The sequence below is a fragment of the Prionailurus viverrinus genome, chromosome B2, assembly GCF_022837055.1.
Source record: "Prionailurus viverrinus isolate Anna chromosome B2, UM_Priviv_1.0, whole genome shotgun sequence".
NCBI classification, from domain to species: domain Eukaryota; kingdom Metazoa; phylum Chordata; class Mammalia; order Carnivora; family Felidae; genus Prionailurus; species Prionailurus viverrinus.
Genome location: NC_062565.1, coordinates 107,732,528 through 107,757,299, shown reverse-complemented (window position 1 = coordinate 107,757,299; position 24,772 = coordinate 107,732,528). Strand labels below are relative to the sequence as shown.

At 34.9% G+C, this 24,772-nt stretch overlaps 1 protein-coding gene across 6 annotated transcripts in view; it reads left to right on the top strand.

Moving 5' to 3' along the window:
* The window catches only part of FAM184A (family with sequence similarity 184 member A), a 129,492-nt gene that overhangs the window by 84,618 nt on the left and 20,102 nt on the right, over window positions 1–24,772 (top strand). For all 6 annotated transcript variants that reach the window (XR_007152306.1, XM_047859585.1, XM_047859584.1 and 3 more), the window contains exons 10-11: window positions 14,048–14,260; window positions 24,044–24,197. Coding sequence is in view for 5 of the 6 variants with exons in the window: in XM_047859585.1 (XP_047715541.1) it covers window positions 14,048–14,260; window positions 24,044–24,197 (367 nt within the window). In the remaining variant the exon portion in view is untranslated. The remainder of the gene's footprint in view (window positions 1–14,047; window positions 14,261–24,043; window positions 24,198–24,772) is intronic.

Sequence of the window (24,772 nt, the reverse complement as noted above, 5' to 3'; positions counted from 1 at the left end):
AAATTTGAAGCCAGAATAATCAAAAGGAAAAGCATCATCTGAGAGAGGGAAGTCATGAGCTCCTTAACTGGGGAGAAGGGGGATGATGAGATGGTCAGTTTGGTTTTAGATGTAGTGATTCTACCATCAGAGGAAATTTTGGAATTCTTCACACTCAATTGGAAAGATCAATGACATGAATGAGAAGTAGAGCATTAAAATAAGTGCTGGGGGGCGCCTGGGTGGCGCAGTCGGTTAAGCGTCCGACTTCAGCCAGGTCACGATCTCGCAGTCCGTGAGTTCGAGCCCCGTGTCAGGCTCTGGGCTGATGGCTCAGAGCCTGGAGCCTGTTTCAGATTCTGTGTCTCCCTCTCTCTCTGCCCCTCCCCCGTTCATGCTCTGTCTCTTTCTGTCCCAAAAATAAATAAACGTTGAAAAAAAAATAAAAAATAAATAAAAAATAAAAAAAAATAAAATAAGTGCTGGGGACACTTGGGTGGCTCAGTCGGTTAAGCATCCGACTTGGCTCATGTCATGATCTTGTGGTTCCTGAGTTTGAGCCCCGCATTGGGCTACATGCTGACAGCATGGAGCCTGGAGCCTGCTTTGGATTCTGTGTCTCCCTCTCTCTCTCTGCCCCTCTCCCCTTCACACTCTGTCTCTCTCCCTCTCCCAAAAATAAACATTAAAAAAACATTTTTTTTTAATATTTCAAAAAAAAAAAAGTGCTGTTGATCAAGAACAACTGAGAAGCCAGCTTCCTATGGCTGTTGCAGACTGTGTTCTGATATTAATTAATTAATTAATTTGTTAATTAATTAATTAATTTGTTTATTTATTTGAGAGAGAGAGCATTAGCTGGAGGGTGGGGGGGCAGAGAGAGGTAGAGAGAGAATCCCAAGCAGTCTCCACCTGCCAGCACAGAGCCTGATGCAAGGCTCGAACCCATGAACTATGAGATCATGACCTGAGTCGAAGTTGGACACTTAACACACTAAGCCACCAAGGCACCCTGAAATAATTCTAACCTTTTTAAAAATATGGCTACTGAAAACTTTGTTTTTTATAAGAAAATTTAATTTTTTAACATTTATTTGTTTTTTTTGAGAGAGGGCATGAGAACAAGGGAGGGACAGAGAGAGGGATAGAGGATCCAAGGCAGGCTCCTTGCTGATAGCACAGAGCCCAGTCCAGGGCTTGAACCCACAAACTGTGAGATCATGACCTGAGCTGAAGTCAGATGCTTAACTTACTGAGCCACCCAGGTGCCTCTGGCTACTGAAAACTTTTAAAATTACACATATGGCTCTCAGTTATAATGCTGTTAGACAGCAATGGTCTAGACTATTTAGATCAAAAACTCAAAGTAAATTTGGCTCAGTGCTCATTTTGCTAGCTCCATCTCCTAACTCTTAAATTAAGTTTTACATTAGGAAGGAATTCTCTTTAAAAATTGCATTTCTGCCTACTGAAAAAAAGATTATATTTGCATCAGTTTTTATGTTTTTTTAATTTTTTTAATGTTTATTTTTTAGAGAGAGGGAGAGACAGAGTGCTAGCAGGGGAGGGGCAGAGAGAGAGAGAGAGAGAGAGAGAGAGAGAGAGAGAATCCGAAGCAGGCTCTAGGCTCAGTTGTCAGCACAGAGCCCAATGTCGGGCTCAAACTCAAACCACGAGATCATGACCTGAGCCTAAGTCAGATGCTTAACCGACTGAGCCACCCAGGCGCCCCTTATGTTTGTTTTAAAAGAATAACAATACTGCCTTTTAATGGAAGAACAGATACAAGTAGTTTCTGAGGTAGAGATTAGAAAGAGAGCTGGAATAATCATCTCTTCCCAGCTAGCTCAAAGACCTTGACAGAGCCCTGAGCAGTGATAGGACATCAATGAAGCTGACCCTGAAGGTTCTGAACCCTCTCCCTAGAAATTAGGAGAGCAGGAAACTATCTAGAAAAACATCAGAGATCTAGCTTGAGCCCGGGGAGAAGAGATGACTGGAGTAAGGAAAAGGGAAGTCAAAGGAAAAAGCAGAAGACCGAAGTGTAATAAAACATAGAGAAAAGCCACCTAGAATAGAGAGTGAGAATAGCAGGCAGGACCCAATTTTGCTTTCTCAGAAAATGTGCAATGGAGTTAAAGTCTACCAAAACCCAGCCAATATCCATTATCTTCCATACTTTTAGTTCCTGGCTTCAAAGTTAATATGCAGTCTTTTCCTTAGTAAATATGGAAGCTTGTTCTTCATTTCTCTTCAGTCAAAAAAATTTATGATGTTGGAGCCCCTGGGTGGCTTAGTCAGTTAAGCATCTGACTGGCTCAGGTTATGATCGCATGGTTTGTGAGTTCAAGTCCCACACAGGGTGAGCTCAAGCCCCACCGTGGGTGAACACAAGCCCTGCTTTGGTGAGCCTTGCTTCTCTCTCTCTCTCTGCCCCTCGTGGGACTCTGTCTCTCTTTGCCTGTTGCTCACTTGCACCCTCTCTTTCTTTAAAAAAAAAATAATAATGACATTATTTTAACTATATTATATCCTCTTTTATCAGACTTAAGTTGTTAGTGTTCTTCATCTTGAGATTTTTTTTCCAAGATAAATAGTACTAAATTGTTTTCTGAATTAATTCACAAATCTAAAAATGTTTCATTTTCTTTTCCCTACCCAAACCTCCCTTTTTAGAAGTTTATCCAGTTCTTAAATTGGTACCTTTAGGAGAAGAGACTGAAGAGATGGAACAATGATGCCTACACCTGGCTTTAAAAAGAGATGCTTAAAATACTGGGTAGTGATTAATGTGTACTAAGCATATATAAGTTCTGCAAAATACTATAGTAAGACCTTTGATGAAATGCAGAGCAGTTTGTGCCTCTTTCAGAGGTAGCAGGACCCAGAACACATCTGAAAAATACTTACGAACATTGAGATAGCACTGTAGTAACAAATCAACTTAATATATTTCTATTTCATATGACAAGGTACTAAAAAAAAGCATTTTGGATCTGAAAAATTTCAATGGGTATATGATTATACAGTTATTTAAGATAATCTCTGAGGAAAGTGTTAAGAATTATCTAACATTAGCTTGTCTCTAATTTCATTTATTGTGTGTCTGTTATTACTACTTTAGTTTAAATACTGAACAATTGTTCATGAATTTTTCTTCAATATTTTGCTTTAGGAGAATTATTTTTTTTAATTTTTTTTTTTTTTTTTTTTTTGAGAGAGAAAGAGCACGAGCAAGGGAGGGGCAGAGAGAGAGGGAGACACAGAATCTGAAGCAGGCTCCAGGCTCTGAGCTGACAGCGCAGAGCCTGATGAGGGGCTCGAACTTGTGAACCACAAAATCATGACCTGAGCCGAAGTTGGATGCTTAACCGACTGAGTCACCCAGGCAACCCCGAGGATAATTATTAAAGTTGTGATTTTCACTCTTAAAACTTAAGTTTGTTGGTTGCTTTTCTGTAGATATTAGTAAAACTTGAAATTAATATTAGAAAAGGACTTCACATAATTTGCTTTAAAAAATTACCATATTATATATTAAATATTGAATTTTGGAACATTTCATTAGGCTTTAACGTATTTTACTTGAATTGCAGTGTAAGATCATTGTACCTATTGTTTCAAGGAAATCAAAAATTTGATAAATGACGTTTCTTGTTTTAGTAATGAGAATTTTATTCTGTCGACATTTGATGACATTTTGACATCTGTCAAAAATTTAGTGCTGATAACACCATGTAGTGTGCTAGACCCATAATGGAGTCATAATAATCTCTGCCTTCCCAATGCGTATAATCTAGAAAGGAAGGAAAATAGAAATAACAGTTGGATACATTAACTTATTATAACTGTAGTATACAACATGTGTACCATGGGAACCTAACATAGTCTGGAAACTTGGGGAAGGTTTATTTGCCTATAGGATCCTTTACATAAGACCTGGAAGAGAGGCAGGAATCAGGGAAAGAGGAAAAGAACAGCATCCTAAGCAGAAGGGGACATATGTGCAAAGGCCCTCAGGCAGCCCCCAAACACCTTTGCTCTGGAGAGTAGAGAGTCAGGAAGCTGGGGAGGTAAGCAGGGTTGGATCACTTGGGGTCTTGTGATCCCCAAGGCTGGGAGTTTATCTAAAGAGCGATGAGGAGCTGTTGGAAGATTTTAATCAGGAGTATGAAATATTCAAGTATTATAATTTCAAAATTCTGCAGAATGGAGAATAGAATACAGTGGGACAAGTTAGGTGCCATTCAACAAATATTGTTCCCTCTTGTCGGTCTTTGTTTTGATCAATATTTTGAGGAAATAGTATATTTGGTATACTCACTAGTTCATTTCTGTGAGAGGATTCGTTTCGAAGTCTTAGAATCTTTTGGCCTCTGTCAACAGGATTTTTGCATGATTTGGATGTATGTATTTTTTCTAAATAACTTTTTTCTTTTTAACTTTGAAGCTTTCTTTTTACTGCTTATGTTATTATGGGGGAAAGGAAAAGTAAGGTAGAGAGTAGCAAAAACTAAATAATAAAATTCCATATCATTCAGTCTTGAAATAAGCATTCATTGATCCATTTACATTTTGCCACATACCTTTAGGCACTTTGGATACAAACTGTGAATAAGACAGTCATTGTCCTCCAAAAGCCTGTAATTCAGTGGATTTTAATATTTATATACCAATATGTTTACAAATTGCAAACATGTAAAACCTTGTGCTATTTTCTAAATGAATAAACTCAGGTTTAGAATAAATGTGATGATTCCTAAGAGCATAGTTTCTTACATACAAAGCTCTAAATTTCTTATTAAGCACAGCAACTTTTTGTTTTCTTTCTCACTTATCTGAAAGTCTGATTATATTCATCTTTCAAGAAAAGAAATTCTGAAACACATTCAGTAGGCTTTCGATGTTGAGAAATCAGAGTGCTATCAGTGGAAGAGGATGTCCTGAGGCCCTTTTTACTCATCTCAAAAACTAACAAGAAGCTTAAGTTGTTTTAAAACAAATGGACTATTATATAGGGCATCAGTTTTTATCAACATGGATCTTGCTTATATAGAATGCTTGCTGAGTAACATCTTTGCATACAGACTTTTAGTTCATCCAATATTCTTTCAAGCAGACATTTACTTGGGGAATCTCATCTGTGTTATGGCATAAATACCATCTATGTGTCAGTGACTTCCAAAGTTAAATCTCTAGCCTTGATATCTTCACCTGAACTCAAAATCATTTGATTGGATAATTGGCATCTCAAATTTCACGTGCCTGACTCAGAAATACTGATTCCCAATCTCCGTCTGCCAACCCATCATCTTCATTTCTTGGCACTGCTTGTGGCTCAGAACAGAAACCGAAGAGTCATCCTTGATTTCTCTTTCCTTTATCTCTCATGTAATCTGTCAATCCTATTTATTCCACCTCTAAAACATACCATCAGCTTTTATCTACCCTAGTAAATACTGCGCCAAGCTTCCTATCCAGCCTCCCCAATGTCACTTTTCTTCAGAAGTACTCAAAGCAGTCTTTTATAATGTAATCAGATCTTGTCATTCCCCTCCTTAAAATTCTCTCGAGGCGCTTCATTGAATTAAGGCTCTTATTCTGACTCCTTTATTGTCCTATAAGACCCTAAGACATCTGGCCCCTGAAAAATCACCCATCTTTTGTCATCCTCACAAACCTTCCCCCCAGCACACATATCATATACACATGTACATCCAGTCACTCACAACTCACTTCCACCTCAGGCTCTTTGTGCTAGCTAATCCATTTGCCTGGACACACTTTTCCCAGGATCAGTTATCTCATTTTGTGGCTGGCTTTTTCATTGATTTCAAGTTCAAATTTCACTTCTTTCAAAAGATCTTTCCTTACCATCTACCCAATATCACTTCCAGTCATTTCCTATCACAGCAATCTTTTTTTTTTTTTTATTGTAGAATACTACAATGTCATCAACTTCTTATTTTTGAATTTGTTTTTTGTATGTTTGTTTTATGGTCTTATTCAACTCTCTATATCACTCTGTACTTAAGATTATTTCCTAGAATTTAATAGTACCCCAATAAAGATTTTTTAGTTGAAAAACTAATTTTACTTCATTTATGTATTAACCAATTAGGGTATTGTGACCCAATAGCACTAGTGCGTTTCCCCATTGCTGCAGCCAAGTCTGTGATGTAAGTCACCCCAGGTCACAGCTCAAGGACCATATCTTTTGGTTTAGATATTTCCATGGCCTGTAACAGTGTGTTGACAGAGGCAGTACCCATGTGAGTTTAGATTCCAAGTGTTCAAATATACTTCTGTTGTACAGAATCTAAAGTCTAGAATTCCTAAGGGAAGACCTGGCATGCCATTTTGATATGTTGTGTTAGCCTAGCTTATCAATTAGTTCAGGAATCCTAAATAACATACATATTTTTGTCTGATGATATCTTAAAGAATGAAAAATCAAATCTACTTCCTAAGTAAATGCCATACATTTTAGGTTAACTTCTAGTACTAGAACATCACTTCTGAGAAATAAAAGAAGTAAAACAAACAAGAAAAACAATTAAAAGTCCCTTAGCTTTTTGTAAATTTTGCAAAGTCTGGAGAAGTGTCTTTTTAGTATATAAAGAATATTGAGTATGAGAAAGCATGAAGAAAAAGTAAATAAAATTAATATGACATGTATATAAAATAAAAAGTATATATGCATTTACAAAATATATATTATGTATATTATGTATTCTGTATGTAATTTTATGTATTAAATCAATGAGAAACTTTAAATTGATCAGTTATGGAATAACTAAATAGAAATTAATCTTTTTTTTCTCAGCTTATTTTTATAACTCTGATATATTTGTATCTTAAACTGTATCTTATATTAGTCTAAATAAATTTTTTACCAAATAAAAACTAGTTTTAGCTTATGACACACCAAGGAATAATCACATTATGAAAGAGAGAATTATTTTCTGTCTGAAAATTTAATTATAGTGTCCAAAGTAGAAAGTATTCCACAGGCACTTATTTAAATTACTAATATAAATTTAAAATACTATTTTGTATTTTTAGAAAGCAAAAAAAAAAAAATGAGGCAATTGAAAATGAAATCACATTTTCTCTCATATTTGGGGAAAGAGATGGTGTGGGTATTTCTAGTTGTTTTATATCACTGAAAATTTCAATGAACTTCTGAAAAATGAACCCAGATCATAAATAATTTTGCCAAATATATCCTAGAAAATAGGACTGAAGAGATATAAAAGCATCTCTTCTTTCTTTCCCCTAAATATAAAATCAGATTATTAGTAAATGTTCACATTTTTAATGATTATCTCATATTTATTTTTGGCCCCCAAATTATATAGTCAATCAAGTTAGTGTTTCAGTTCTCATCTGCTCATTTCTCTTGAGAAGTCTTTCATGAGCTTATATCAGTACTGAGTATAATGCTTTGAAGCATTTTATATTGTAGATTTCTGGGAGGAATTTAGAACAGTAAGATTTCTTCTACGTCCTTCAATAACCATTATCTTTCCAACTGAATTCTGATTTATATGTACTGGCCTTCAGTATTTTGCATAGGTAAGTCTGCCATCCCACAAGCATCAGATACTGTCTTAAGGGACTACAGATAATTTAGATTGTGTGTCTTAATTTTTTTGGTCTAATTCCTTTCCGAAAAACTGTTTTCAACTTATTTTTCTTGAGCGTATTATAACTAATGTTCTGTGTTTTACTCTCCCTTTTATATTCCTCTTTCTTTCACTTAGTTGATTTCTGAATGTTTCCCTTTATTCCTTTGATCTTTTCTTCCTAGCGGCACTCTCTGGGTGAAGCTTTGCATAAATCTATCAACAATGTAAGTGAACGGCACTTACAATTTGTACACAAGGGCATGTTGCACTTTTGATTTTGCATAAATATCATCACTGCTTTACAGCTTTAACTTACAATATAAAAAATACACTTCGGTATTCAATAAGTTATGTTTCGTATATGGGTAACAAAAGCTTCTAACTTTCAGCCATTTGTTTGTGTATGTGCATACCTCTACCACATTGTATTAATAAGCAAATTTTTATTACAAAGCCAAGCAAGATTTTACCTTTCAAACATAGAATTCGTTATTTAAATTACTCTGAAAAATATTTTTGAAAACTGTTAACTACTTGACTGTCAAAACAATGGAAATAAGTGTAAATATATTTTTTCTTTTGGTAAACTAGTTTATTTTTTGAAAAAGTAATATCAATTAACAGGTGTTAATTGTGAAGGTTCATGAGATTCAGGACATATTTTATATTTTGATGTTGTAATTATGAAAAGATTTAAGTGAAATGAAGTAAGTCCCTTTCCTAGGAATTGCCAAAGCTATTGTTTTTACTTAAATATGCAGAAATTAAGCTTCAAAGTAATATTCCAATATAAACACCTCTTTAAAAAATTTTCATATATAATATGAAAAGAAAAAATGAAATTTATGTTTATCGTTCCCAACATTGTTCTTTAAAAAAAACAGAGCTGAAGATCTTTGAATATTTTTTTGATATCCTAGGCCAGAGGTTCACCAACTTTTTCTATAAAGCGCCAGATGGTAAATACTTTTGGCCTTGTAGGCCCTGCAGTTTTTCTGGTAGCTACTTGACTCTGTTGCTGTTGTAGGATGAAAGTGGCCATAACAATATGTGAACAAATCTGTGTGGCCGTGTTCTAGTAAAACTTAATTTACAACAGGCTGCAGTTTGGCAACTCCTGTCCTAGAGGACTCAAAGCTTGAGTCTAGAGATGTCCTATAAAATTTTGATACTTCTGGAGTGAAACTATTTCCTCATACCTTTCTAAATTATTTCTACTATGCAAGAAAAGACAACTTTATCTACCTTTAAAATTAAACTTTGCCTATGGAAAGAGCCCAAATGTCCATTGATGGATGAATGGATAAAGAAGATGTGGTATATACATACAATGGAGTATTACTCGGCAATCAAAAAGAATGAAATCTTGCCATTTGCAACTACAGGGATGGAACTTGAGGGTATTACGCTAAGTGAAATTAGAGAAAGACAAATATCATATGATTTCACTCATATGAGGACTTTAAGATACAAAAGACATGAACATGAAGGGAAGCAAAAATAATATAAAAACAGGGAGGGGGACAAAACAGAAGAGACTCTTAAATATAGAGAACAAACAGAGGTTTGCTGGAGAGGATGTGGGAGGGGGATGGGCTAAATGAGTAAGGGGCTTAAGTAATCTACTCCTGAAATCATCATTGCACCATGTGCTAACTAACTTGGATATAAATTGTAAAAAATAAATAAATTATAGAAAGTTAAAAAAATTAAACTTTGCTTTCTACCTAAAACATAATTACAAATACATGAATACATTGAACATCATTTTTAAAATATATTTTTAAAAATTTTTTAATGTTTATTTATTTTTGAGAAAGAAAGAGACAGCATGAGCACAGGAGGGGCAGAGACACAGAATCTGAAGCAGGCTCCAGGCTCTGAGCTGTCAGCACAGAGCCCAACACAGGGCTTGAACTCACCAGCTGTGAGATCATGATCTGAGCCTTAGTCAGATGCTTAACCGACTGAGCTACCTAAGTGCCACTAAAAAATGTATTTAAAAATAAGCAACAAAGATATTTATCCCAATGTTGGTGAAATAAGACTACAGTTAGAAATTCACATATAACCTAGTAAGGATTTGGGCATGATCACTATATTAATCCAGTCTTTTTGACAAATATACTGATTGGGATAGAGATAAGAACCCAAATAAGGTAAGATTATTGTCAGAATTGTACTTCAGAATACTTGTGACAACATAGTCATCTTTACTTAAATAGTTATAAATGGAAAAACTTTAAATTGAAGTTAAATCAATTAGTAACTAGAATGAGAATGCCTTGATTCATCCATATAAAAGGTAAAAGGAGTTGGTGACACAATGAAATCCCCATTAATTAATTCCCTTTGGTAACATCAGTCATTGAGGATCAGCTCTTCTAAGTTGTCCTCATCCAAACAAAACATGACCGTGTCAGTGTTGTTCAGCAGAATGAGCAACTACCCACCCCCTCCACACATTCTTGCCCAGCCTTCCATGCAAACAGTTGTCTGCTATATACTGTCTTGTTCTAAAAGACAAGTGGTTATTGAGACCTTTGTCCTTTATAAAAGCTGTCTACTTTCTTTCAACTAAGAATGAAAGAGTGATTGGGAACATACTGCAGAAATATCTTAAGGACATTAAGTAGGCATTTTTGGGGTTCTTAATTGATAAATTCAGTTTATAGGTTTTCTTAGAAAAATACCAAGAAATTATGAACAATTGAGAATTTTCTTAGAATGGTCATAATTTTCCTAAGCTTAAATTTACTTTTTTAGCTAGGCTCTTCAAAAATAGCAAATTAGTGGTTAAAAACAAACAAACAAAAAAAGGAGCTAAAATATTCAGGGACCTTCAGATGTTTTACATGAACATTTATAGAAGTTGTTGATATAGTAATAAGTTTTCTCTAAGCCTGTGTTAGCAGTTTTTAATGTTGCTTTATATATTTGAAAGTATTGAACTGATATCATATGGTTTAGACTTTCTTATAATTTGTGTTGACTTTTCTTGTCAAAATTGTTAAGTACTTTGGCCTAACATAATTCCATATTCCATGTTGACATCCTATCACATCCAGTACTTCAGATTTGAGTCATTTTCTATTTTGAGGGTGTTTTTTCATACACCATTGTGAAGGTACAGAATCCTTGTGAAATTGCCCCTAGGAAATAGATAAAACTTTCCATTCTCCAGAAAAATGTATCCATATGTTTTTAATTTTAGTCTTTTTGAAAAGTTTACAACACTTTATATTTGAAAATATATCAGCGTTTTAAGTGGTAGAGGTCCGAGGGTAGCAATTTCTATTGGCCTTTAAAACTGTTTGCAAAATATCTCGTAGCTATTAATCAATAGAATATACTATATAATTCATATCCAACTCCTGTGGTAAGAATTTTTTAAATTATTAAAATTCTTTTCTGAAATAAGGATTCTTTTGGTTTATTTAAAACCAACAAAGCAAAAAGCATTAAAATTTAAAATTATAACACATGTAAATAAACTAATACCACATAACTAGATACTTTGAATATATAATTTGAACAACCATTCTCATTCATTTATGAGAAATGGCTTTCTATAATTCTGTAATAACAGTACTGATAAAGATTGCCTATACTATTTGATGTGAAGTCTTTGTTCTCTTTTATTTTGAATTAATGAAGTTTTATATTAATTATGTATTTTCATAAAATATACTCAGCTGTTTAAGTTACAGCTATACATAAAAAATTAGTTCATTTTACATTGCTTTGCTCATTATTTCTGTGTTTTAAAGTGCCATGTAACTGTCACATTGAATAAAGGCTGATAATTTAATGCAATGCTACTAACTTATTTATAAAATGAGCGAAATAAGTTTTGATGCTGCGTTGCATGATAAAGGCTTTCTGCATATAATTCATCTTATGGTATTGAGCATGAATCTAGAGATTTTATATAGCCTTAACATTATTTTGGTGTGCTTTTAAAGTTAAGAATACAGAATATCTAAGTATATTTGAACACTAAATTGCATGATAATGTCTTTTTTGCATATTCTTTATATTTTATTGAATATAGATAACAAAAATTGATCTTATATCCCACAATGAAAAATAATACTTTGGAATTTTTTCAAGGTAAACTATATTATTTTGTAAAATATTTAGCTGTATTTCATTTAAACTAGAGAGGTTTGAAAGTGTCCTTAGATTTTTTTTCTTTTATAATTTTTTTTAAAGTTTATTTATTTTTGAGAGCAAGAGAGAGAGGGAGACAGACTTCCAAGCAGGCTCTACACAGCACAGAGCCCAACATGGGCCTCAAACTCAGGAACTGCGAGATCATGACCTGAATCAGAATCAAGAGTCAGATGCTTAACTGACTGAGCCACCCATGTGCCCCAAAAGTGTCCTTAGATTTTAAATATGTTACTGTTCTATTACTGTGGTTTATCATTTTAAATACTCTATTTCTTCATAAGTTTCATCCTTAAATAGTTAAAATGTGAGTCCACTGTAGTCCAATTAACATATGGGAGAGCTCTTTTTGATGCACTGAATTGTTGAAGTGGGTATTGCAGAAAATAAGATGCACTGCTATGAACTGATTGGCTTCTTACTAATCTAAGTGCACACTTAATTAAAGGACTGGACCCATGGCTACTACTAGTCCATATGGTACCTGTGTGCAAGTTTGAAAAACATGCCCCCTTTCTTTGAGTGTATGCAGATGCATACGAGGGCAGATAGCTTAGTGAGCAGTTTGTTCACTGGTCCTTACTTGGCCAGGGGTCAGTTAATCACTTTGAAAATATCAATCATTATTCTACATGTAACATGGTCTTTTCCTAACATTTCCATATATGTTCTAATAAGTTATCACTAGAGACAAGGGTGTCACATGGGTCCCCATGCTGGGTATGAGACAAAGGTTGAACTTGGGAAGAGAGTGGGCAGGTAGGTGCCTTTTCTGTTTCAAGGGCCAGCTAGCTGGGAAGAAAATGACTACCAATTACACATTAGTGTTCACAAACAACACATTTTACCCTTTTGTAATGTACTTTTTCTTTCTGGACTGTCCTTAACATTCATTTCATCCTGATTTTCTTTGTATAAAATGGTGAGAAGTCACATGATATAATTTGTCTTAGTCTTCCTACTCTACAAGTATGTCCTTAGCTGCTGTTGTAACATTCTCCTTATTTTTTGCATCTCTGATGATTCTCCACCCTTTTTCTTTCCCAGGTCCCTTTTCCTTTGTGAGACATGTGAGGCATCCTATACCTGCCTTTCATCAGTCAAAAGAATATCTTATCCCATTTACAAAACTCACTTTCCTCTCTCCCTTAGTCTTCTTGGCCACAGAAACTGTTTTACTTGTCTATAAACACATATAGCATCTTAAATTAATGGAATACAATTGACAACTTTTTGTCTGGTTCTCCTATGTTCCTTAGCTTCAAACTTCTATTACAATATGGTTGAGTTATCTAGTTCCAAGTTAGATTTTCCTGTGTATGAGAAGAGAAATAGATCAAATTAAATGGTTATATCAAACAAACAAATGACATATGTATATATACGTATACATGCGTTTGTGCTTTTATTCTTTAAAAGGGACTCAGAAGCAATGCAGACATTAAGGGTGATGTCTGTTTCAAAAGGAGTGACAAATCAGTTTTCCATCAGTAAAGAAAAGTACCTGACATTGTGAGGATATAAACAGAGGACTGTGGGATGTTTGTGGTTTTAAAAAGCTTGAAGTTTACAAATTGTTTGAATTAAAATTCAAAAGTGAACATCTTTTTTTTTTACATAAGGATTCTAAACCATAAATGGAAAAATCTTTTATAAAGAGTAATTTTTTAAATCCTCAAAAAATCCTCAAAAACCATTTATTGAGCACTTATTACATGCCAGGGGCTGTTCTAAGTGAACACTACACTAATGTGTAGTAACACACTTCAGCTCACACGGCCTGGTGAGGTATTGGTCTAATAAGTGGCAGAGCTAGGATTTTAACTCAGAGCCCCCATTCTTAACTACTCAATTCTACCACCTCACAAATCAGCAATTTAACTATTTATACTATTTCCTTGAAGGACTGTAACCTAATAAATACATTAACATTAGTTGTCCTGTTTTTATTTCATATTATGAATTTTCATCGCACTATAACACAGGTGTTCACTGTATTTCTAAATGTCGGGTGGTCTTTAGCTAGTCCACAAACTAAATACCAATAAAACTGTCTATTTTTAGGATATTATAAATAGAATTACAAGTGGTGATACCTAAATATTAAATACTTATAATATATTGCAAAACATTTTAAGTGGATACTTAAGGCAGTTATTTTACTTTAGTTAATATCTTGGAAATGCTTTTTTCCCTTAGATTGGAAATTTGTTGTGAAGTATGCCTTGTATTTATTCTTCATTGTGTACCATTCTGTGGCATAGATTTCCTTGCTGAAACAGAATCTGGAGATGCAGCTTTCCCAGTCTCAGACTTCTTTGCAGCAACTGCAAGCCCAGTTCACACAAGAGCGACAACGACTTACACAAGAGCTTGAAGAATTAGAGGAACAACATCAACAGAGACATAAATCTTTGAAAGAAGCACATGTCCTTGCATTTCAAACTATGGAAGAAGAAAAGGAAAAGGAACAAAGAGTAAGTTTAATGTGATATATGTTCTGAGGTATCCGACAGCCTAATAATTATAAGCCTTCATGTTCTTAAGAATTCATTTTTTGCCTCCAAAAAATTATATATTGCTTTATTTCATTGTGTTTTCTAGAATTTTTCTTGTGGGGGTCAGAATGATTAAGCATACATACTAGTTACACAGATTAAACTAGGGCCAACATTTTATTTCTGTTTTCCACCATAATGCCAAATTCATGCTATGACCGATACACCATCTGGTTTGTCGTATAATTGATAGTGGTTAAATAAATTTAGCATGGTCCTACTGAGCTGTAACCACTGTAATCACTTAATACTGTTTTGAACTTATAATTGCCTTTCATCAAATTTTTCAGTTTTCTCTCTCAGGTTGGATCTACAAAAGGCACAAATATCTAAGGAATTTATATTTTTTATCCCATATTTTTGTCCTCAGACTGCTGCCCCTCCTATAAAAAATTCACAATAAAATGAAATTGGAGACATTTTAAAATAGTACAATTCCCTGTATACCTCCCCAAAGGCTATGTGAATAACTAGTGATACAGAAAGATCATACAAAAGACATTTAAATCAAATAGATACATTATTCTTCTTCTGTGTAAGACACTAGTTTGACATGTCATAGTGTGATTAATTTTGGTTCAGTTTATTTCTTAACACTGTATTTTTCATTTTATTCTAACCACTTTATAATTAAGATAAAATATTTGATAGAAAATGCAGTTTTACTAACAATAATTTGCACCATATATAGTAAATTAATGATATAGGTTTTTTTCTTTAAAAAAAAATTTTTTTAATGTTTTTATTTATTTTTGAGACACAGAGAGACAGAGCATGAGCAGGGGAGGGGCAGAGAGAGACAGGGAGACACAGAATCTGAAGCAGGCTCCAGGCTCTGAGCTGTCAGCACAGAGCCTGACATGGGGCTCGAACTCATGGAGGGTGAGATCATGACCTGAGCTGAAGGCAGACGCTTAACCAACTGAGCCACCCAGGCGCCCCAATATAGGTTGTTTTCAATCCTTTATTTGGGTGCAGGCAACTATTTTAAGAAGTAGTAGGCTGTAAAGAAATTGTTAAAACAAAATCACATTCCATTAAAAACAACTGTCTAGCCTATCCAATAAATTATAGTCTATCGATCTTATCTGGAAAGTTAAGGAAGTTTCATTGGTTAAAAATTGGGCCTTATTTCCATTATCCATGATGAATATAGATGCGAAAACTGTGAACAAAATATTAGCAAACCAAAATTAACAATACATTTAGAGAAATCCATACATCATGATCACATGGGATTTATTCCAGGGATACAAGAATGGTTCCATATCTGCAAATCAGTGTAATTTACTGCATTATTAAATGAAGGATAAAAATCACATGATCATCTCAGTAGATGCAAGGAAAAGCATTTGACAAAATTCAACATTCATTTATGATAAAAACTCTCAACAAAGTGGGTATAAATGGAACACGCCCTAATATAATAAAGGCTACCAGTGACAAAACCACAGCTAACATCATACTTAACAAAGAAAAGCTGAAAGCTTTTCCTCTAATACCAGGAACAAGACAAAGAAGCCCTCTTTCACCACTTTTGTTAAACATAGTATTCCAAGTCCCAGCCACAGCAATCAGACAAGAAAAAGAAATAAAAGGCATCCAGATTGATAAGGAAGAAGTAAAACTGTCACTATTTATAGATAACATGATACTATACATTGAAAATCCTAAAGAATCCACCAAAAAACTATTAGAATAAATGAATTCAGTAAAGTTGCAATATACAAAATTAATATATAGAAACCTGTTGGATACAGAAACCTGTTGGATATCTATACAGTAATAACAACTATCAGAGAAATTAAGAAAACCATCCCATGTACAATGGCATCAAAAGAGTAAAATACCTAGGAATAAATTTAACCAATGAGGTGGGACTTGTACTCTGAAAACTGACGTGGATGAAAGAAATTGAAGATAACACAAATAAGTGGAAAGATATGTCATGCTCCTGGATTGGAAGAATTAATATTGTTAAAATTTCCATGCTACCCAAGCAATCTCCAGCTTCAATGCAGTCACTATTGAAATTGCAATGGCATTCTACAAGAGTCTCATTTGAGACCTAGAGACCTCTGCAGGTTGAAAGTGTTGGAGAAACATCTATCATACAAATGGATGTTATGTCAAAAGAAAACTGGGGTAGCAATACGTATATTGAACAAAACTGACTTTAGAACAAAGATTAACGAGACAAAGAAGGATACTTACATAATAATAAAGGACATAGTCCAACAAGAGGATATGACTATTGTAAATATTTATGCAACCAACATGGGAACACCCAAATACATGAAGTAGTTAATAGCAAGCATAAGGAACTAATTGATACTAGAACAATTATAGGGAACTTTACCACTGCACTTACATCAAAGGATAGATCGTCTAAACAGAAGATCACCAAGGAAACAATGGCTTTGAATGACACATTGAACCAGAGAGATTTAACAGATATATTTAGAACATTCCATCCTAAAACAGCAAAATACACACTGTTTTCGAGTGTATATGAAACATTCTCCAGAATAGATCACATATTAGGCCACAAAACAAGCCTCAAAAAATACAAGAATGAAGTCATACCGTGTACCTTTTCTGACCTCAATGCTATGAAACTAGAAGTCAGCCACCAGAAAAAATCTGGAAAGACCACAAATACATGAAGGTAAATAACATGTTACTAAACAATGAATGGGTCAACCAGGAAATAAAAGAAGAAATTTAAAAGTACATGTAAACAAATGAAAATGAAAACATAACAGTTCAAAACCTTTGTGATGCAGCAAAGTGGTTCTAAGAGGGAAGTTTATAGCAATTCAGGCCTACCTCAGGAATCAAGAAGAATCTCAAGTAAACAACCTAACCTTACAACAAAGGAACCAGAAAAAGAACAAACAAAACTTAAAACCAGCAGAAGGAAGGAAATAATAAAGATTAGAGCAGAAATAAATGATAATAGAGCTAAAAAAAAAAATCACTGAAACCAGGAGGTGGTTCTTTGAAGAAAAAAAAATGAATAAAATTGATGAACCTCTAGCCAGACTTATGAAGGAAAAAAAGACAAAGGACCCACATAAATAAAACCAGAAGTGAGAGGGGAGAAATAACAACCAACACCACAGAAATGTGAGCAACTATAAGAGAATATTATGAAAAACTATATATCAATTAATTGGACAACCTAGGAAAGATGGATAAATTCCTAGAAACATGTAACCTGCCAAAATTGAAACAGGAGGAAATAAAGAAATTTGAGCAGACTGATAACCAACAAAAAAGTTGCACCAGTAATCAAAAAACTCCCAACAAACAAAAGTCCAGGATCAGATGGCTTCACAGGTGAAATCTACCAAACATTTAAAGAGTTAATACCTACTCTTCCCAAAGTATTGCAAAAAATAGAGAGGGAAATAAAACTGCCAAATTCATTCTATGGTGCCAGCATTATCCTGATACCAAAACCAGATAAAGACACCACTAAAAAAGAGACCAACAGGCCAGTATCTCTGATGAAACATAGATGCAAAACTCCTCAACAAAATAATAACAAACTGATTCCAACAATACAGTAAAAAAAAATCATTCTCATGGTCAAGTGGGATTTATTCTCTGGTTGCAAAGGTTCAATATTCAGTCAGCGTGATACATCACATATGATCATTTCAAGAGATGGAGGAAAAGCATTTGACAAAGTACAACATTGATTCATAATAAAAACCTTTAACAAACTCAGTTTAGAGGAACATACGTCAACTAAATAAAGGCTTTATGTGAAAAACCTATAGCTAACATCACCCCCAATGGGGAAAAAAGAGCCTATCCTATAAGGTCAGGAACAAGACCAGGATGTCCACTCTCACCACTTTTATTCAGCATGGTACTACAAGTCCTAAACACAGCAATCAGATAACACAAAGAAATAAAAGACATCCATATTAGTAAGGAAGAAGTATAACTTTCATCCTTTGCAGATATGATATGATATATATGATACTATACAGAGAAAACCTGAAAGACTCCACACACACACACACACACACACACACACACACACACACACACACAAAGGCTAGAACTGAAAAAATGAATTCAGTAAAGTTGTAGAATTCAAAATCAGTGTGCAGAAATCTATTGCATTTCTGTACACTAATAATGAAGCAGCAGAAAGTGGAATTAAGAAAATAATCCCATTTGTAATTGCACCAAAAATAATAAGATACCTAGGAATAAACCTAACCAGAGAGGTGAAGGATCTATACTCTGAAAACTTTAAAACACTGACAAAAGAAATTGAAGATGACACAATGAAATGGAAAGACATTCCATGCTTATGGACTGGAAGAACAAATATTCTATTTAACAAATACTAAAATATGTATAATACTCAAAGAAATCTACACATTTAATGCAATCCCTATCAAATTACCAACAGCATTTTTCACAGAATTAGAACAAACAGTCCTAAAATATTTATGGAATTGCAAAAGATCCCAAATCGCCAAAACAAACTTGAAAAAGAAAAGCAAAATTGGAGTCATCACAATTCCAGACTTCAAGTTACACTACAAAGCTGTAGTAATGAAAACAGTGTGGACTGGCACAAAAATAGACATACAGATGAATGGAACAGAATAGAATATCCAGAAAAAAACCCACAGTTTTCTGGTCAATTAATCTTTGACAAAGCAGGAAAGAATATCCAAAAATATCTCTTTGACAAATGGTATTGAGAAAACTGGACAGCAACATGCAAAAGAATTAAACTGAACCACTTTCTTACATCATACACAAAAATAAATTCAAAATGAATTAAAGACCATGGGGCGCCTGGGTGGCGCAGTCGGTTAAGCGTCCGACTTCAGCTAGGTCACGATCTCGCGGTCCGTGAGTTCGAGCCCCGTGTCGGGCTCTGGGCTGATGGCTCGGAGCCTCGAGCCTATTTCCGATTCTGTGTCTCCCTCTCTCTCAGCCCCTCCCCCGTTCATGCTCTGTCTCTCTCTGTCCCAAAAATAAATAAAAACCGTTGAAAAAAAAATTAAAAAAAAAAAAGACCTAAATATGAAACCTGAAACCATAAAAATCCTAAAAGAGAACACAAGCAATAATTCTCTTGACAACTTTCCATGGCAACTTTTTTCTAGAAAGGTTCCCTGAGGCAAGGGGTACAAAAACAAAAATAAGCTCGGGACTGCATCAAAAAAGGAAGCTTCTGCACAGTGAAGGAAACACTGAATGGAAGAAGATATTTGCAAATGACATATCTAATAAAGGATTAGTATCCAAAATATAAAAAGAACTTTCTATGACTCAACACCCAGAAAAGAAATAATTCAATTAACGGGGCGCCTGGGTGGCGCAGTCAGTTAAGCGTCCGACTTCAGCCAGGTCACGATCTCGCGGTCCGTGAGTTCGAGCCCCGCGTCAGGCTCTGGGCTGATGGCTCGGAGCCTGGAGCCTGTTTCTGATTCTGTGTCTCCCTCTCTCTCTGCTCCAACCCCGTTCATGCTCTGTCTCTCTCTGTCCCAAAAATAAGTAAACATTAAAAAAAAAAAAAGAAAGAAAAGAAATAATTCAATTAAAAATAGGCAGAAGACATGAACAGACATTCCTCCAAATAAGACATACAGATGGCCAACACATTCATAAAAAGATGCTCAACATCACTTATCTTCACAGAAATGCAAACCAAAACTACAATGAGAGATGACCTCACACCGGTCAGAATGGCTAAAATCAGTAACATAGGAAACAACAGGTGTTGACAAAGATGTGGAGGAAGAGGAACCCTTGGGGTGCCTGGGTGGCTCAGTCGGTTAAGTGACTCTTGGTTTTGGCTCAGGTCATGATCTCATGGTTTGTGAGTTTGAGCTCTGCATCGGGCTCTGTGCTGGTAGTGCGAGCCTGCTTGGGATTCTCTCTCTCCCTCTCTCTCTGCCCCTTCCCCGTTTGTACTGTCTCTCTCTCTCTCTCAAAAATAAGTAAATAAAAACTTTTTTTTAAAAAAAAGGAACCCTCTTGAACTATTGGTAGGAATGCAAACTGGTGCAGCCACTATGGAAAACAGTATGAAGGTTCCTCAAAAAATTAAAAACAGAAATACCTGAGGCGCCTGAGTGGCTCAGTCAGTTAAGCATCTGACTCTTGATTTTGGCTCAGGTCATAATCTCAGTTTGTGAGATTGAGCCCTGTATCAGGCTCTGCGCTGACAGCATGGAGCCTGCTTGGGATTCTCTCTCTCCTTCTCCCCTGCCCATGCCCTCTTCAAAAAAATAAACATTAAAAAAAATAAACTACCCTATAATCCAGCAATTGCCCTACTGGGTATTTACACAAAGAATACAAAAACACTAATTCAAAGGGATATATGTACCCCTATATTTATAGCAGGAGTATTTATAATAGTCAATATATGGAAGCAGCCGAAGTGTCCATTGATAGATGAATGGATAAAGATGTGGTATATATATCCAGTGGAATATTATTCAGCTATAAAATAGAATGAAATCTTGCTATTTCAGTGACATAGATGGAGCTAAAGACTATAATGCTAAGTGAAATAAGTCAATCAGAGAAAGACAGATACCATATAATTTTACTCATATGTGAAATTTAAGAAAAGAAAAACAAATGAGCAAAAGGAAATGAAAGTTAGAGGCAAACCAAGAAACAGACTCATAAGTATAGAGAACAAACTGGATGGTTACCAGAGGCGGGTAGATGGGTTCGAAGATGGGTGGAATAGGTGATGGGGATTAAGGAATTCACTTGTCATGATGAGCACTGAGTGTTTAATATAAAAACAATAAAAAAAAATCCCTTCTCCCCAGAAGTTAATGTTTGTGTATATAATGTGAATTGAAAATAAACAGCAATTTCATTTTTTAAAAATGCAATGGCATCTTTCACAGATTTAGAACAAATAATCCTAAGAATTTGTGTGGAATTACTGCAAGACCCTGAACAGCCAAAGTAATCTTGAGAAAGAACAACAGAACTGGAGCTATCACTCTTCCTGATTTCAAACTATACTACTAAGCTATAGAAATCGAAACAGTATGGTACTGGCACAAAAACACAGACCAGTGGAACAGAATACAGAGCCCAGAAATAAACCCATGGTCAATTAGTTTACAACAAGAATATATAATGGGAAAAAGACCGTCTCTTCAATAAATGATGCTTGGAAAAATGTGCAAAAGAATGAAACTGGACCACTTTCTTATACCATATACAAAAATAAACCCCAAATGGATTAAAGACCTGGGGCGTCTGGGTGGCTCAGTCAGTTGAGCATACAACTCTTCATTTCGGCTCAGTCCTGATTCCAGGGTCATGGGAACAAGTCCTGCATCAGGCTGTGTGCTGGGTATGGATTCTACTTAAGATTCTCTCTCTCTTCCTCTGCCCCTCTCTCCTGTTCTCTCTCTAAAAAAGAAGAAAAAAGAAAAAAAACATTTTTTAATTAAAAGTAAAAAAGCTTTTGCTAGTAAAGGAAACCATCAATAAAGGCAACTCAATGAATGGGAGAGGATATTTGCAAATGATTTATCCAATAAAAAATTACTATTCAAAATATATAAAGAACTTATAGAACTCAACACCAAAAAACCACAGTCTGATTAAAAAAACAGGTGGGAGACCAGAATAAACATTTTCCAAAGAAGGCATACAAATGGCCAATGGATACAGGAAAAGATACCCAGTATCACTAATCATCAAGGAAATGCACATCAAAACCACAATGAGATATCACCTCTCAGAATGGCTGGTATTAAAAGACAAGAAATAACAAGTGTTGGCAAGGATGTGGAGAAAAGGGAATGTAAATTGGTACAGCCATTGTGGAAAACAGTATGGAGCTTCCCCCCAAAATTAAAAATAGAGCTCCTGCGTGATACAGCAATTTCCCTTCTGGGTACTTATCTGAAGAAAATGAGAAGATATCTGCACTCCTGTATTCATGGCAGCACTATTTAAAATAGCCAAGATATAGAAGCAACCTAAGTTTCCATCGGTAGATCAACGGATAAAGATGTGTGTGTGTGTGTGTGTGTGTGTATGAAAAGATACACACACACACACACACACACACACACACACACACAATGGAATATTACTCAGCCATTAAAAGAATGAAATCTTGCCATTTGTGATAACATGGGTGGACCGGGAGGTATTATACTAAGTGAAATAAGTCAGAGAAAGGCAGATACTGTAGGATTTCACTTGTATGTAGTGAACAAAAAGAAAACAAATGAACAAACAAAACCTAAACAGACTAATAAATGCAGAGAATGAACTTGTGATTGCCAGATGGGAGTAGATGGGGGCGGGGAGGGGGAGAATGAGCAAAGTAGGTGATGGGGATTAAGGGGTACAAACTTCCAATTATAAAAGAAGACCTGGAGATGTAGTAAAGTACAATATAAGCAATATAGTCAGTAATATTATAATAACTTTGTATGGTGATAGATGGTGATTATACTTCTGGTGACTATTTCATAGTGTTCATAAATGTTGAATCAGTATGTTGTATCTGAACCTAATATTGTATGTTATCTGTACCATAACAAAGGTGCATGCACGCGCGCGCGCGCGCACACACACACACACACACACACACACAATTAGACCTGATTGTTAAATAATCTTTTTGTTGGTATCATTTGTGAATGAGAATAACATATAACCTCTTGTATCAGTACTTTAATTTTACACATTCAGCTCTTTAGAACATTAATCATTTTTCAAAAGTTGTGCATCACTAGGTAGCTAAGCTACCTAAGTAACTAAAGTTGTCTAGATTAAAAGTTCCATATTTTACTATATTTAAAGAAACCTGTGCTTTATTTTTCAGAAATAAAACACTTGAGAAACAGTGAGCATAAGTAGCCAAATATTAACTTATAAAAACAGGATTTTAGAGTAATGGCTAGGGAAATATAGCCCTAGTTACAACATGGTATCTTTCTCAGAAACCTTTCTTTCATGTTACAGATTATGGTAAGAAAAACCCTTCTTGTCAGTTCAGTCTGTACCCTTGAGGTACGCTGAGCTCTGTTTTTCTCCTGTGGCCACATAACTTCTCTTAGTTTTAGCCACATATATGTAGTCTATTTTCTCTGGTTAGGCTTTTAGAACTAATCATGTGAGAGGTTTGTTTACTTTTCCAGTTCCCTACTCTCACAGATTTTCTTCTGTTCCCAAATGCCTGTAGAAAGTCATTACAAAATATTTGATAAGGTTGGAGTTGTAAAAGCCATCTGTCATCTGTCTTTTCCTGATCAGAAGGAGATCTTTTCTTGTTAATGCCCTCCTCCTCTCTTCCTAAGTTTGTCCACACAGAGGAAATATTCGTTCATTTAGGTGCCTTACACCCCTCAACAACTTCAGAAAATGACTTTAGTGGAAAACTACCTTAGGTAAAGGGCTGACATCCCAATTTAAACACAATACATTGGATCAACTGGTTTCATAAGGATTGTTCTACTGAAGTGACCCTTTTAATTTAGTTTCTAATGGTTGTTATCTTATATATAAAATATCCTTGAAGATGAATTAAAAATGCCTTGTTTTTCTTAAATAACTGAGTTTTAGTAATTTATTTATTTTTTGCCTCCCCCCACAATTTTTTATTTTGCTTTCATTTTCTTTCCTGTATTCTAACATAATAAATTGAATACATTTCTCCTGTTTTAGGCTCTTGAAAACCATTTACAACAAAAACATTCTGCAGAGCTTCAGTCATTAAAAGATGCACATAGAGAGTCAATGGAGGGCTTCCGGATAGAAATGGAACAGGAACTTCAGACTCTTCGGTTTGAATTAGAAGATGAAGGAAAGGCTATGCTTGGTATTTTGAAAGGATTATAATCTTGTCATATTTATTTGTATCTTCTTTAAAATTCAACATGAAATGACAAAGTTTTATTTTTAATTTTTGACACACCAAAATGAGTATCTAAGTGTTTTGCATATTTGAAGTTATCAGATGAAGAGGTGAGTATGGAGGAGTAGAATGGATAGAACACAATGAAGTGAGGTCCCCTCACCTTTCTCCGTACTCTGGCTATGTAAGCAGCACTCACTGGGGCTTCCACCTATTAAGAGACTAAATGGAGTTTCCCTGACTTTCCAGTGACCGAAAGGAGTAGATAAGTATGGAGCCACACGTCCTTAGACATGATAGTCATATGGGTTGTTTGTTTTTGTTTTGTTTTTTTTTTCCCCACTTCAGGATTTTGTTTGTATGAGAAAACTCTTTAGGTCTGACTTTTTGCTTAGGTATTTTTCAGATATTTTTTATTGGGATTTTAATCTTTGAAGTGTTCAAATCACTACCCTTCTTATGAAGAGATCAGTTGAGTTTTGAAGAAATACTGCATAGGTATTTAAAGAGTTTGGGGGTGGGGGGGTTTGGTGTTGTTT